This window comes from Peromyscus eremicus, chromosome 8a (assembly GCF_949786415.1).
Source record: "Peromyscus eremicus chromosome 8a, PerEre_H2_v1, whole genome shotgun sequence".
Classification (NCBI taxonomy): Eukaryota; Metazoa; Chordata; class Mammalia; order Rodentia; family Cricetidae; genus Peromyscus; species Peromyscus eremicus.
Window position 1 is genome coordinate 44,966,375 of NC_081423.1, and position 13,406 is coordinate 44,979,780.

At 40.2% G+C, this 13,406-nt stretch overlaps 2 protein-coding genes across 2 annotated transcripts in view; one reads left to right on the top strand and one right to left on the bottom strand.

The window, feature by feature from the left end:
* Positions 1–13,406, bottom strand: part of Ulk2 (unc-51 like autophagy activating kinase 2) — an 89,929-nt gene that overhangs the window by 23,368 nt on the left and 53,155 nt on the right. Inside the window, exons 15-19 of the mRNA XM_059270858.1 lie at positions 10,632–10,769; positions 7,119–7,264; positions 4,240–4,320; positions 1,751–2,037; positions 1,269–1,456 (exon numbers count right to left, since the gene is read on the bottom strand). Coding sequence (XP_059126841.1) covers positions 1,269–1,456; positions 1,751–2,037; positions 4,240–4,320; positions 7,119–7,264; positions 10,632–10,769 — 840 coding nt within the window. The remainder of the gene's footprint in view (positions 1–1,268; positions 1,457–1,750; positions 2,038–4,239; positions 4,321–7,118; positions 7,265–10,631; positions 10,770–13,406) is intronic.
* Positions 24–679, top strand: LOC131917193 (dynein light chain 1, cytoplasmic-like). The gene has a single exon (XM_059270860.1). It carries the CDS (start codon positions 127–129, stop codon positions 394–396), a length of 270 nt encoding a protein of 89 aa, XP_059126843.1. The 5' UTR covers positions 24–126; the 3' UTR covers positions 397–679.

Genomic DNA, 13,406 nt, shown 5'->3' on the forward strand with positions numbered 1-13,406 from the left:
AAAAATAAATTCAGGGGAGATGCGCCACGGCTTCGGTAGCGACCGGCTCTCCTCAGCTGCCTGAGCGGCGCCAGCACCTTCCCTAGGAGCTCGCAGCAGCTGGCTGGCCCCTGCTTCACGGCAACCATGTGCGACCAGAAGGCGGTGATCAAAAATGCAGACATGTCGGAAGAGATGCAACAGGACTCGGTGGAGTGTCCGGCTCACGTGTTGGAGAAGTATAACATAGAGAAGGATATTGCGGCCCATATCAAGACGGAGTTTGACAAGAAGTACAACCCCACCTGGCACTGCATTGTGGGGAGGAACTTCAGTAGTTATGTGACACATGAAACCAAACACTTCATCTACTTTTGCCTGGGCCAGGTGGCCATTCTTCTGTTCAAATCTGGTTAAAAGCATGGACTGTGCCAAACACCCAGTGATCCATCCAAAAACAAGGACTGCATCCTAAATTCCAAATACCAGAGACTGACTCTTCAGCCTTGCTAAGGGAACACCTCGTTTGAATCTGTTGTGTTTTGTACAGGGCATCATCCTCTGTACGAGTTTGTGGTTATAAAATAATTAGTAAAACAGCTTACATTTGTATTTATTTTCTAGTCCATACTTCTGTACCCCATTTTTTTTCTCCCTTAGGCCATGCCTTTAAAAATAAATCTGTTGGAGATGTGAAAAAATAAAATAAAATAAAATAAATTCAGGGTATAAATAAACTTCTCTAAACAAAATAAAAGAAATAGTTTATTCAAGAAACTCAGGAAGAGCTCTGTACAGGCTGATTTTGTGTGTCAACTTGTTATAGGCTAGAGTCATTAGACAGGAAGGAGCCTCAGTTGAGGAAATGCCTCCATGAGATCCAGCTGTAAGGCATTTTCTCAATTAGTGATCAATGCGGGAGGGATTGGCATACAGTTGGTCGAGAAGGCCATCCCTGGGCTGGTGGTCCTGGGGTCTACAACAAAGCAGGCTGAGCAAGTCATGGAGAGCAAGCCAGTAAGCAGCACCGCTCCATGGCCTCTGCATCAGCTCCTACCTCTAAGATCCTGCCCTGTCCTGAGTTCCTTCAGTAATGAACAGTGATGTGAAAGTATAAGTCAAATAAACCCTCTTCTCCCCGACTTATTCCAAATGTATATGGTACATATTATTAATCGCATGGCATAAACCACCTACTAAACTAATGTATCTCATTGCTTTTACAACAGAACACATTGATTTATTGATTAGTTTTCATATTAAAGGGTAAAGAGAAAATAGTCTTTTACCTGCCAAATACTGCCTTGCTCTGCAGCTCAGATCGTTGCTTCTCACTTCCTTGTACTAAGAGGCAATGGGAACATTCACGAGGGTCATTTCCATCTTTGGACTGGCTTTCAGCAGGCCCATGACGAGTAACCAAGGCTAACAAGTTAGAAGATGCTTGTGTTTTAGGGATTTTGAAAGGAGCTGTAGTCTAAAGAAACATATATAAGCTAGTTAATATGACATACAAAATGTTCAGAATGAACAGAATATATGGTACACTGGTCATGAGTATTGCTTTGGGACTTAGATGTGGATTCAGATACTGGCTTTGTATTTATAACGTGTGATGCTGGGCTGTTCCTTTCAGCTCTTTAGGCTCAATTTCCTTTCATGAAAGGAAAGCACTCAACCCAGCAACTGTTCACTACAACTGTAACTATTCTCACGATGAACCCTTTCATCAAGACCAGTTCAGAAGTATAAAAGGGCTTAAGAAACACACCTTAGTAGGAGAGCCAATGATAGTTGGCAAAGGAGTTTTAAAGAACCAGTCAGAACTCCGTGGAGAGGACCCCATGTGCTTGGTGGGAGAGGTTCCAAGGCTGCCAGGCCGACTAGGCTGAGGTGAGTAACTATACCCAGCTCCCGCATGCGATGGACACACGGGGTCAGAGTGCTGCTTTCTGAGCTTCTGCTTGTTCTGATAGATATCAGTGAGGGTGGGGGCGCTCTGCAGTCTAGCACCCAGTAAGAGTGACTGTGGTGACTGGGTCTGTGGCACTGGAGAACCTATCATAAAACGAAGGCAACATTAAAATCCATAGAGAAGTGCAGAGATAAAACACAGGAAATAAAAAAGGCAATCTGTGTAAATGTGCATGTCCAAGGACAGTTGAGTATATCATGGAGTGCATGTGGACGCCAGAGAAGCAACCTCAGGTGGTGGTCCCTGCCCTCCACATTGTCTGAGACATGGAGAGAGACAGGCAGGCAGGCAATACATCTACCTAAGAGACTAGGCATCCCTTTCCCACAAAAATCATGTTGTTGCCCAGCAAAGATCACTAATACTTAAGTTCCACTAAGACATTCTCTAAAGTCTCTTGCAAACCAAACTATTACTAAATTGGTTACGACATTAAGAGCACGAAAGTATTCCTAGTGCCCAAAGTATTATCTTCTAAAAACAGACACTAAATCCAGATTTGGTGGTGCACACTTGTAATCCCATAGTTGAGAGGCTAAAGTAAGAGGATCTCAGGTTCAAAGCCATCCTGGGACTATATTAACAAGATCCTGTCTCAAAGAAGCAAACAAAAAACCCAATTACATGACAAGCCATCCAATAATTACAACAACATAAAAATTACCATCGGAGGCTGAGTATGCTTTTAATCCAGCACTCTGGAGGCAGATCTCTGTGAGTTCAAGGCCAGCCTAGTCTACATAGTGACAGTTTCAAGACAGCCTGAACTAAATAAGGATTTTTTTTTTTTTTTGAGACAGGGTTTCTCTGTGTAGTTTTGGTGCCTGTCCTGGATTTCGCTCTGTAGACCAGGCTGGCCTCAAACTCACAGAGATCTGCCTGGCTCTGTCTCATGAGTGATGGGATCAAAGGCATGCGTCATCACCGCCCAGCATAGCCTGAACTAAATAGAAAAACCCTGTTTTAAAAAAACAAAACAATGGGCTGGAGAGATGGCTCAGAGGTTAAGAGCACTGACTGCTCTTTCAGAGGTCCTGAGTTCAATTCCCAGCAATCACATGGTGGCTCACAACCATCTGTAATGAGATCTGGTGCCCTCTTCTGGCCTGCAGGGATACATGCTGTATACATAATAAATAAATAAATCTTAAAAAAATAAAATAAAAAACAAATAAACAAACAAAAACAATCAGAGCTTTGCTACTGATCATTCCTGCTTGATCTCATTCCAAACCTGACATTTATTATTATTATTATTATTATTATTATTATTTTTTTTTTTTTGGTTTTTCGAGACAGGGTTTCTCTGTGTAGCTTTGCGCCTCTCCTGGAACTCTCTTGGTAGCCCAGGCTGGCCTCGAACTCACAGAGATTCGCCTGGCTCTGCCTCCCGAGTGCTGGGATTAAAGGCGTGCGCCACCACCGCTCGGCCTAACATTTATTATTAAGAACATTATTCTACTTTAAAAAATACTATTTATTTATGTATTTTATGAGTACTCTATTTGCATATACACCTGTATGCCAGAAGAGGGCATCAGGATTCCATCTAAGGACCTCTGGAGGAGCAGCCAGGGCTCTTAACCACTGAGCCATCTCTTCAGCCCCCTCCATTATCCTATTTTTTTTTATAGAAAATAAACTTAAATAAATGTCATGATCAGGAAAATTTATTTAAATGTTCCTTTAAAGAAAATAAAAAAAATTAAACAGAATGAGTGAGATTGTTAATAATATGGGATTTCTTTAATTATTTAACTCTTTACATGTTCACACAGAAAATTTGACTTATAAAAGTATGATTTATATGTACCTTTCCAGGAATATGCATTATCTAATACAACAATAAAAACACGCACACACACATTTTTTAAAATTTTTTCTTCCCTCCTTCTTTTTTTTGAGACAGAGTCTCATAGATTCCATGCCGGCCTCTAACTTGCTATTTAACTAAGTATGACCTTGAACTTCTAATCCTGCAGAGTTCTGGGATTACAGACATGATTTTACGTGGTGCTGAGGACTGAACCTAAGGCTTTGTGCACGCTAGGCAAGTACATTATCAACTGAGCTACATACCTAGTCCCTTGGTTCCTTAAGGTTAATTATTATAAAGGAATCTTATGATCGCAAGGAGATACTAGATACATGATATATTAAAAACATTAGACAAAAATTCTAAAAAGACACCACAGGAGAGGGAATATTTCATATCAATTCTGTTCTTTTAAGAAGACTGGAAAAATATAACTCAAATCCACTCATAATACAATATATTTTCCTACCTGAAGAGTGTCTACTCCTGGTTTCATGGCCCTGAGGATGCCCACAGCAGCACTGACTAAACTGTTCAGGAATGGTACCAACTAGAAATGAAACAAAGAATAAGAAAAATTTCAAAAACAATAAAGGATAGAAATGGACAACACACACACACACACACACACACACACACACACACACACACACACACACACAAGCTGCTCAGTCTGTAATAGTTTATATAATTCTAACTGGCAAAGATTTAATATACCTAATCAGTGTTCTAGGTGCCAGGAAGGCTGAGATTTTAAAAGTATTGTATAACAATAAAACAAATAACTGTCCCCAACAGGTAGGTTGTTGTAACAGAAGTTCCAGAGTTTGGATAAATGTGGGCTTGTGGGGTTGCAGGTCCAGCTGACAGATAATCACATTTGTGCTGAGGTCAGGCTCCTGAAGGCTGCTACCAACCAAAGACAAATTTAGGCCTGTTGAATAGGTCAAGGAATTCATCTGACATCTCAGTGCTTAGGGCTATTCTTGTAGTCTGGACAAAACTTTATAGACTTGGCTATCGTCTGAGGCTCTTTCTTCTTTCTTGATTTTCCCCTCCTCTCCCAGGTGTCAAATCTGTACCTTGGACTGAAGCTTTCTCTGCTTCCTCTTGACCCTCCCCTTAGCCTTTACAGGTGGTTTCCCAATCACTCTCCTGGATACACAAGACTTTCTTTTCATCTACCTTCCTGTGAACACAAACTGCCGTGAGCAAGCAAGGAGTTTCAGGGTGTTTACACAGACATAAGACAGGTCTATCACAGGAAAGGGCTCTGTCAAGTGGTGAGGAATGGGCCCTTTCAGCTGTAAGGATAACATGTGGATCTTGTCTTTGCAGACCATAGACAGCATGCTCCAGTGGCACCTGTCGGAGTGAGGCAAGGCCACCATTTGGTTTGAACAGATTTTCTTTTCTTTTCTTTTCTTTTTTTTTTTTTATTAGCAAAAACCAGAATGGGTAATGAGGCTCTTTCAATTTTGTTTTTTTGTGTGGTACATAAATATGGATGCCAGAAGTTGATGCTGGCTGTCTTTTATGACTCTCTTCCTCGTTTTTTGAGACAGGGTCTTTTACTGAGCCAACCAGCCCTGCTATCCACTCGCCCTGCTTTTCCCCAGTGCTGGGGTTACAGATGTTTGCTGCTTTCACACGGGTGCTGGAAATCCTAATCCAGATCTTCATGCTTCCATGGAAAGCACTCTACCACTGAGTCGTCTTCTCAGTCCCTGGCTTAAAGCTTAAAACACAGTATCAGCGAGTTGCTGTATTCTGACTACAGATGACTAGAGATGTCTCGGTACTCTGAGCAGGAGATACTACAGACCTAGGTACTTTGGCCTCCCTTACATATACTCTGACTTCAGAACTGTGTTTCTTAATTTCACTTAAAATGCTGTTTATTTTTCTGTTTACTGTGGTTTCTGGTATTTTTGTTTGTTTTAGGTTTTCTTAAACAACCACCAAGGAAAAGTAGGAATATCTGGGGCTGGAGAGATGGCTCAGAGGTTAAGAGCACTAACTGCCCTTCCAGAGGTCCTGAGTTCAATTCCCAGTAACCACACGGTAGCTCACAACCATCTGTAATAAGATCTGGTGCCCTCTTTTGGCCTGCAAGCAGACATGCCGGCAGAATACTGTATACATAATAAACAAACAAACAAACAAACAAATAAATAAATAAATACAGGAGGATTTGTAACAAAGTTGCTGACATATTATCACTCTGAGCCAGAAAGCTTCTGGTGAATGTGACCCAGGGCTGTTGTATTTTAATTAATCTTTACTCATCTGAGTGTTAAGTAGGGAAAACATTTGATTTTTTTAACCCAGGGCTTAGGCTAACCAGAGGATGAGGATACTTTTGAGATAAAAGATACATTTATATTTCCAACAGTCATCATACAGATTAGAAATTTTATTTTTCCTTTTCTCTCCTGTGTCTCTCTTGCTCACTCTTCCTCCTTATTCTTTGAGGCACAGTCTCCCAATCAAATCCAGATGTCACCAGCTTGCTAGGGAGAAGCAAAGAGGAATCTACTTTGTCTGCCTTCCAAGGCTGGGATTACAGGTAGGTCACCAAACCTATCTAGCATTTTTGTGGGTTCTTGGGATCTGAACTCCAGTCCTTATGTTCACCTGACAAGTCATCCCCCAGGTTCCAATACAGAGATTATTTATTTATGTATTTACTTATGTTATTTACTTTGTTTTTTCCTTTTTTTTTATATTTCTTTTCTTTCTTTGATTACTTTGTTTTTTTCAAGATAAGAGTTTCACTGTATAGCTTTGGCTGTATTGGAACTCACTCTGTAGATCAGGCTAGCTTCAAACTCACAGAGATCCACATGCCTCTGCCTCCCAAGTGCTGGGATTAAAGGTGTGTACCACCACATCTGGCCAATATAGAGATTTTTAAGGTGAAGTTGGGAGTAGAATGCAGTACTTCCCAAATTACCACACAGAGGCTTATATTAATTATAAATACTCAGCCAATAGCTTATGCTTGTTACTAGCTAATTCTTAAATTAACCCATATTCCTTATTTAAACCCTGCCACATGGCTGTACCTTTATTAGCATGGCACGTTCATCTCCACAGGACTCTGTCCTTCCCAGAGTCTTCTGTCCTGAAAATCCTGTCTAGCTAATGGCTAGTCAGCTTGTTTATTAAACCAATCACAGCAACAAATCTTCACAGTGTACAAAGAGAATTATTCCACAGCACAGTATGTCCTATAATCAGCTTAAAAGCACTGTTATCATCACCCAGTGTTCCTTAAGAATGTGCTATATCAAATTTGTTACAGAGAAAATCAGGTTAAAAACGACTGCATTCAATTCTCCTCACCCAAAGGGGATGGTGAGTAAGGCCTGGAGGAGCCAGTTGAGAGTCTTCGTCCTCCTGTCTGCACTGCTTCTGCTGGTACAGGAGAGCAGGACCCAACCCGGAGGAAGCCCAGGGGGCTGGTGTTAGACCTTCGTACTACTGCAGATCTGAAAAGAAAAAGAGAATTATTTCCTATCTGATAGGACCCAGGTCAGAACTTTATTTCTGACACTTTTTTTCTGATAACTCCAGACAGCATTCCATGTAGAATAGTTTTAAAACATATAACACATAATGGTTACAAGGAACAAAAATGAAAAATGTAAAATGAGCCAGGTGTGGTGGCACATGTCTTTAACACTTAGGAGGCTGAGGCAGGTGGACATAGAGAGTTCCAGGACTACACAACGAGATCTGGTCTCAGGAAAAAAAAAAAAAAAAAGAAATAGTAGTATAATGATAAAGTTTCTTCTCTTTTCTACCCAATTCTTCATGCTTCTCCACCCTTATTACGAAGGTTACCACTATTCTTAGTTTCTGGTATATTCTTCCTGAGTTCACTAATGCCCTGAATGTATAACATTACTATCAGCTTTTAATAACTGAGTAACACATGGCATACCCATCATTGTCAATCTGGACTCAGGTCCAGTTTCTTTTATCCTCTGAAAAACTATTTAGCTTCTAGACAGCTTTTATTAACTTCTATATCTTGTTATTTATTATATATAAACAAAGCTTTTAAATTAAAATAATAATTAACATATTACATTTAACCTAAGATTACAAAAGGTAAATATATTTTCCAAGAAAGTCAATTAGAGGGAAGCATGGTATTTTACACTTCTGAAAATCTCTAGTACCCTGCTTAATAGAAGATATCTGAATGTTTATAATTGCTTCTGCAATCAAGTTGTTATATCCTATGTTATTTTGGGTGAAATATAAGAAGACAACACATTTACACAGGTATGTCCTAGAAAAGCAAAAATATTTTGGTAGCCTTTTCAGATAACTGTGATACTCTTCTTTGATACTAAGCAAGTAGTGATTTCTAAAGCATTAGCTACAATGTGAAACTATACATGAATATTTAACATTAAAGTTCATTCTTCTGAAAAGTATTGGCACTTAGAATAAATCTTTAATTTGTGCATCATTTTTAATACAATTTGGACAATACTGTTTCACTGATTATGCAGATAATCCAAATACTGACACATTACACAATATCAAAGGGCCACATTCATACCAAAATGTCACTGATATGGAGCTGGAAAGATGGCTCAGTGGTTAAGAGCATTTTTTGCTCTTGCAGAGGACAGGGGTTCAAGTACAAGCACCCACATGGCAGTTCACAACCATCTGTAACTCCAGTTCCAGGGGATCAAACACCTTCACTCTCTTCTGACATCCAAGGGCATCTAGGCACATAAGTGGTGCACAAACATACATGCAGGCAAAACATTCACACACACAAAATAAATCTAAAAAATGTCACCATCAATCATACAGAAATATCAGAGCAAAAACTAACAATACCTGTCAGCATTACAGTGGTGAGTATGTTTTCCAGAGGTCTGGTTTTGTTTGAAAACTCATTATTGGTATTTATCCTCATTGTTTTCTTCCCAGTAGAAAAACTTAGTTCATTTCTGACAAAAGGGCTGCTCTACTCCCATACCATAGTTTGCCATTCTTTAAAATAAAGAGTGCTCAGTGAAAAGGGGGCTAGTTTAGCTGGCAATCCAATCATGCAATGTTTTCCTAATGCAACTATCTAATACACTACGAACGTGCTGAAGCATTAGCATACTGGGCAGCCTATCCACCCAGGGCTGTGATGTTCAAAGACCAGCTTTTGCTGCTTTGTTGAGGACACTCTTTGTATGTGGCTGCAGAGATCACAAAGACTAACCGTACACTTGTAGGTCATTACCTTGATTCATGTTAAGACATAAGCAGTTTTATTCATTTTTCTCTTCTTCATCATGATGCATACATCAATACAATGAGAAAAGCAAACCATATCCTAGTCTTATTATCAAGCAGTTTTGACCTATGGGGTCTATGAAGGGATCCCAAAACCACACTTTTTGTTTTTGGAGACAGAGTTTCTCTGTTTAATAGCCCTCGCTTGTCCTGGAACTCACTTTGTAGACCAGGTTGGCCTCAAACTCAGAGATCCACCTGCTTCTGCCTCCCAAATGCTGGGATTAAAGGCATGCACCACCACTGCCTGGCTAAAAATCACAATTTTTTCGTTTTATATTATACCTTGGAAACTTCTTTATGTCAGATTTAGCTTCCTTACTCATTTGGAATAGAAGGTACATAGCTTTCTATTGTCATAGATGGAGTATAATAAATCAGTATGAAAACACTGGTGGCACTTGGCTTATTTCTCACCTTTCGGTATTGTAACAATAAGCTATGTCATAGTCAAAGACTGTTTATGGAGAATATGAATCTGACTATGTACAGATATATTAAGAATAAGTTGCTAGAATTGCAGTGTTATTTCCTCCTTCCATGCTACCAAATTCTCTGAGCTGTGGGACTGTAAAGGGCACAATGATTCCCATCCTGTCAGAATCTTGATTATATGCACACTTCTGCTTTGAGGAAGTAGGAATTCTGTCATCATCTTTGTTTTCTCATTATTTTACTTGGGTTCATGGAGTTGGTCTTTACTATCACCTTTGGGGAGGGAGGTGGTCTCAGATGTAGAACAATCACACAACACATAAAAAATCTGCTGAAAGAGAAAGCCTTCTTCCCTTGTTATTTTTTCTTTTCAGACAAAGATTCGCCATGTAGCCCAGAGTTGTTTCAAATTGTCAATCTTCCTGCTTTGGTCTCCCAAGTGATGGGATTATAGTCATGAGCCACCATATCAGAAAAAGTATTCATTAAACAAGTTCTTTTGTATTTTTTCTAGTTTTAAGATAGAGTCTCACTATGTAGCCCTGGCTGGCCTGGAGCTTGCTATGCAGCCAAGGCTGGCTTTCAACTCAAGAGATCCATTTGCCTTTCTTTTTGCAGGGAATAAAAGGTGTGTGCCACCAAACCTGTTTTTGTTGTTGTTGGCTTTGTGTTTTGAGACAAGAGCTCACGTAGCTTGGAATGGCCTTGAATTCACTACTGTTAAGGATAGCTTTGAATTTCTGATCTTCTTGCTTTCTCCTCCCAAAGGCTAGGATCACAGGAATGTGTCATCTTGCCTAGTTTATACAGTGTTTGGGATTGAATGAAGGATTGAATTGTGCATGATGGGTAAGCATTCTGTAACTGAGCTATATCCCCAGCCCAAGTTCTTCCTGGGTAATTATATTCTTTTTTTTTTTTTATTTTCAGAGCTGAGGACCGAACCCTAGGCAAGTGCTCTACCACTGAGCTAAATCTCCAACCCAGGTAATTATATTCTTAGGCAAATACATGTGTGTGAGGTTAAACACAAATAATCTTTGAGTATTAATAACAACAACAACAAAACCTATTAAACAAATAAAAAGAATAAAGACACTGGCTTACCTTGGAGAACCATGTGGATTTGTGCCAGAGCTGGCAGTGGATATAAGATTCTGCTCTATGCGCTGATAATTCCTTACTTGAGTAGGAACTGGAACTGGGGCTGTCTCACTGTGAGGTGACACAGTAGGCTGACACTGCCTGCCACCATAATTTAAGAAAGAAAGAGTAGTCAGACTAATTTTCTTTCAGTTGACCTGTTAGCTATATTTAGAGAAAATTCTAGAAAGCCAAATGATCACTTTTAAATGTGAATAAAAAATAATCCTGTTTAAAAAAACATATGTACCCCAATTTCACATCTGTCAAGAAAACTCCTGCACTCCTGATAGCCTGGTGGTGATGGCCCATGTCTTTAAATCCCAGCACTTAGGAGGCAGAGGCAGGTGGATCTCTGTGAATTCAAGGCCAGCCTGGGCTAACAAAGTGAGTTCCAGGATAGCCAGAGCTTACACAGAGAAACCTGTCTCAAAACTGATTGACAGCAATGGTATGCCCAGTTAAATCATGTAATATCTCAGACTTCCTTATGTGTCCATATATCTTTGTTAGCAGATGAAAGACAGTGAAAGTCTTCTATTCATTTTCCTTCTATCTGCCCAGAATTTGGGAATGCTTGCTCCTAATCCTCCCTAAACAGTCCACCAACTAGGGACCAAACATTCAAACATATGAGCCTATGGGGGCCATTCTCATTTAAACTATCACAAGCATCTTCTTCGTAATCAGTAGCATGAAAACCAAGAACTACAACTGCAGGACTTTACCTGCTGATCAAAAGAATGGGCTTAGAGTTATATCTCTCTGTTCTTGGGTAGAGAAATGATATCTACACTACCAAAAAGTTCATAAAACTACAATCTAGCTGGAAGATTTCTGGTAAAGAAAAAGACATACTACACAGAAAAACCCTGTCTCAAAAAACCAAAAAGAAATACAGACAGACAGACAGACAGAAAGAAAGAAAGAAAGAAAGAAAGAAAGAAAGAAAGAAAGAAAGAAGGAAAGACATACAATCATCCTTTCCCTTAAGAATTAATGCTGACCAAGCATCTTTAATCCCAGCACTCCAAAAGCAGAGGCAGCAGGATCTCTGTGAGTTTGGGGTCAGCCTTATCTACCTAGTGAGTTCCAGGACAGCCAGGGCTATGTAGAGAGACCTTGTCTCGAAATAGATAGAGATAGATAGATAGATAGATAGATAGATAGATAGATAGATAGATAGACAGACAGATAGATAGATAGATAAACAGATAAAGAGTTAATACAAGTGAGCCTATCAATTACCTGAACAAGAACATGGTACCTCAGGAAGCTTCCTGTTCTCCAATTTTTTTTTTTTTTAGATAATTGCTTCATTGCATAGCCCTAGCTGGCTACCAAATGTGACAAGCTGAGTTTGATCCCTGCCAGATGATGGGAAGAGAGAACCCACTCCTGAAAGCTGTCCTCTGACCTCCACATGTATACTATGACATCTGCATATTTATACACACACACACACACACACACACACACACACACACACAAATGTAATAATATAAAGCCTATTTGTACAAATGCACAGGGAAAGTGGCACTGCCCTCAGTAGTCATGAGAAGACCTCATTAAGCAAAAGTAATCCTGGAGGTCAACAGGTGAGTTATCTCTGTAGCCAACAGTGCTGCTCACTGTTGTAGTTTGGAAACTCGGAACTACCAGCAAAGTTCTGGACACCTAAGTTGCCTCCAGCATAATGATCAACACTCAGGAGGTTTGGAAAGTATGAAGGCAGATCCTCTGCATGTATAGAACTCGATGCTACGCTTACTTCTCATACCACAAACTCAGGAAGGGGGGGGTCTACTCAGTACATTTAGTCACACCACAGGGTATGATCTGGGGAGTTTTTGTGGGGCAGGGACAGAACCTGTCTAGTCAACAGAATATGAAGTTAAATGTAGCCAGCTGAGCCCTTTGGTATACGAAGAAGTGGTGGACATGGACACTTGTGTAATACAAGCTCAACAGTAGTATAAACCATAGAAGACAGGAATCCACAAGAGTTCAACTGCCCCCACTCCCCCAAACATAACTGGCAGTGTCCCAAGTTCGGAGGGTAAAGAAAGGAGCTGCTTCAATGCTTCTTCTCTTTCTCTTTGCCTGGTATGCTCACCCCCACCTCATTTACTACACTTTTAATAATTTAAGATTATTGTATTAAGAAAGCTTTCTATAGCCAGGCGGTGGGAGAGCACGCCTTTAATCCCAGCACTCAGGCAGTAGAGGCAGGCAGATCTCGGAGTTTGAAGCCAGTCTGGACTACAGAACAAGTTCCAAGACAGCCAGGGCTACACAGAGAAACCCTGTTTCCAAAAAAAAAAAAAAAAAAAAAAAAAAAAAAGCCAGGCGGTGGTGGCACATATCTTTAATCCTAGCACTCAGGAGGCAGAGACAGGTGGATCTCTGTGAGTTCAAGGCCAGCCTGGTCTACAGAGCAAGATCCAGGACAGGCACCAAAACTACACAGAGAAACCCTGTCTCAAAAAAACAAACAAACAACAGAAAAAGAAAGAATGAAAGAATATTTTTATATTTTCTGCATACATTTAAATTTTGCTCATGTACCTTTCATTATTGAACAATGCATGCACGCACACACACACACAAGTAAGTAAATAACTTTTTTAAAAATGGAGATGTTAGCCAGGTGGTGGTGGCATATGCCTTTAATCCCAGCATTCAGAAGGCAGAGGCGGGCAGATCTCTGTGAGTTCGAGCCAGCCTGGTCTACAGGGC

Coding starts and splice junctions, on each gene's coding strand:
- LOC131917193 (XM_059270860.1), top strand. CDS start 127: ATGTGCGACCAGAAGGCGGTGATCAAAAATGCAGACATGTCGGAAGAG.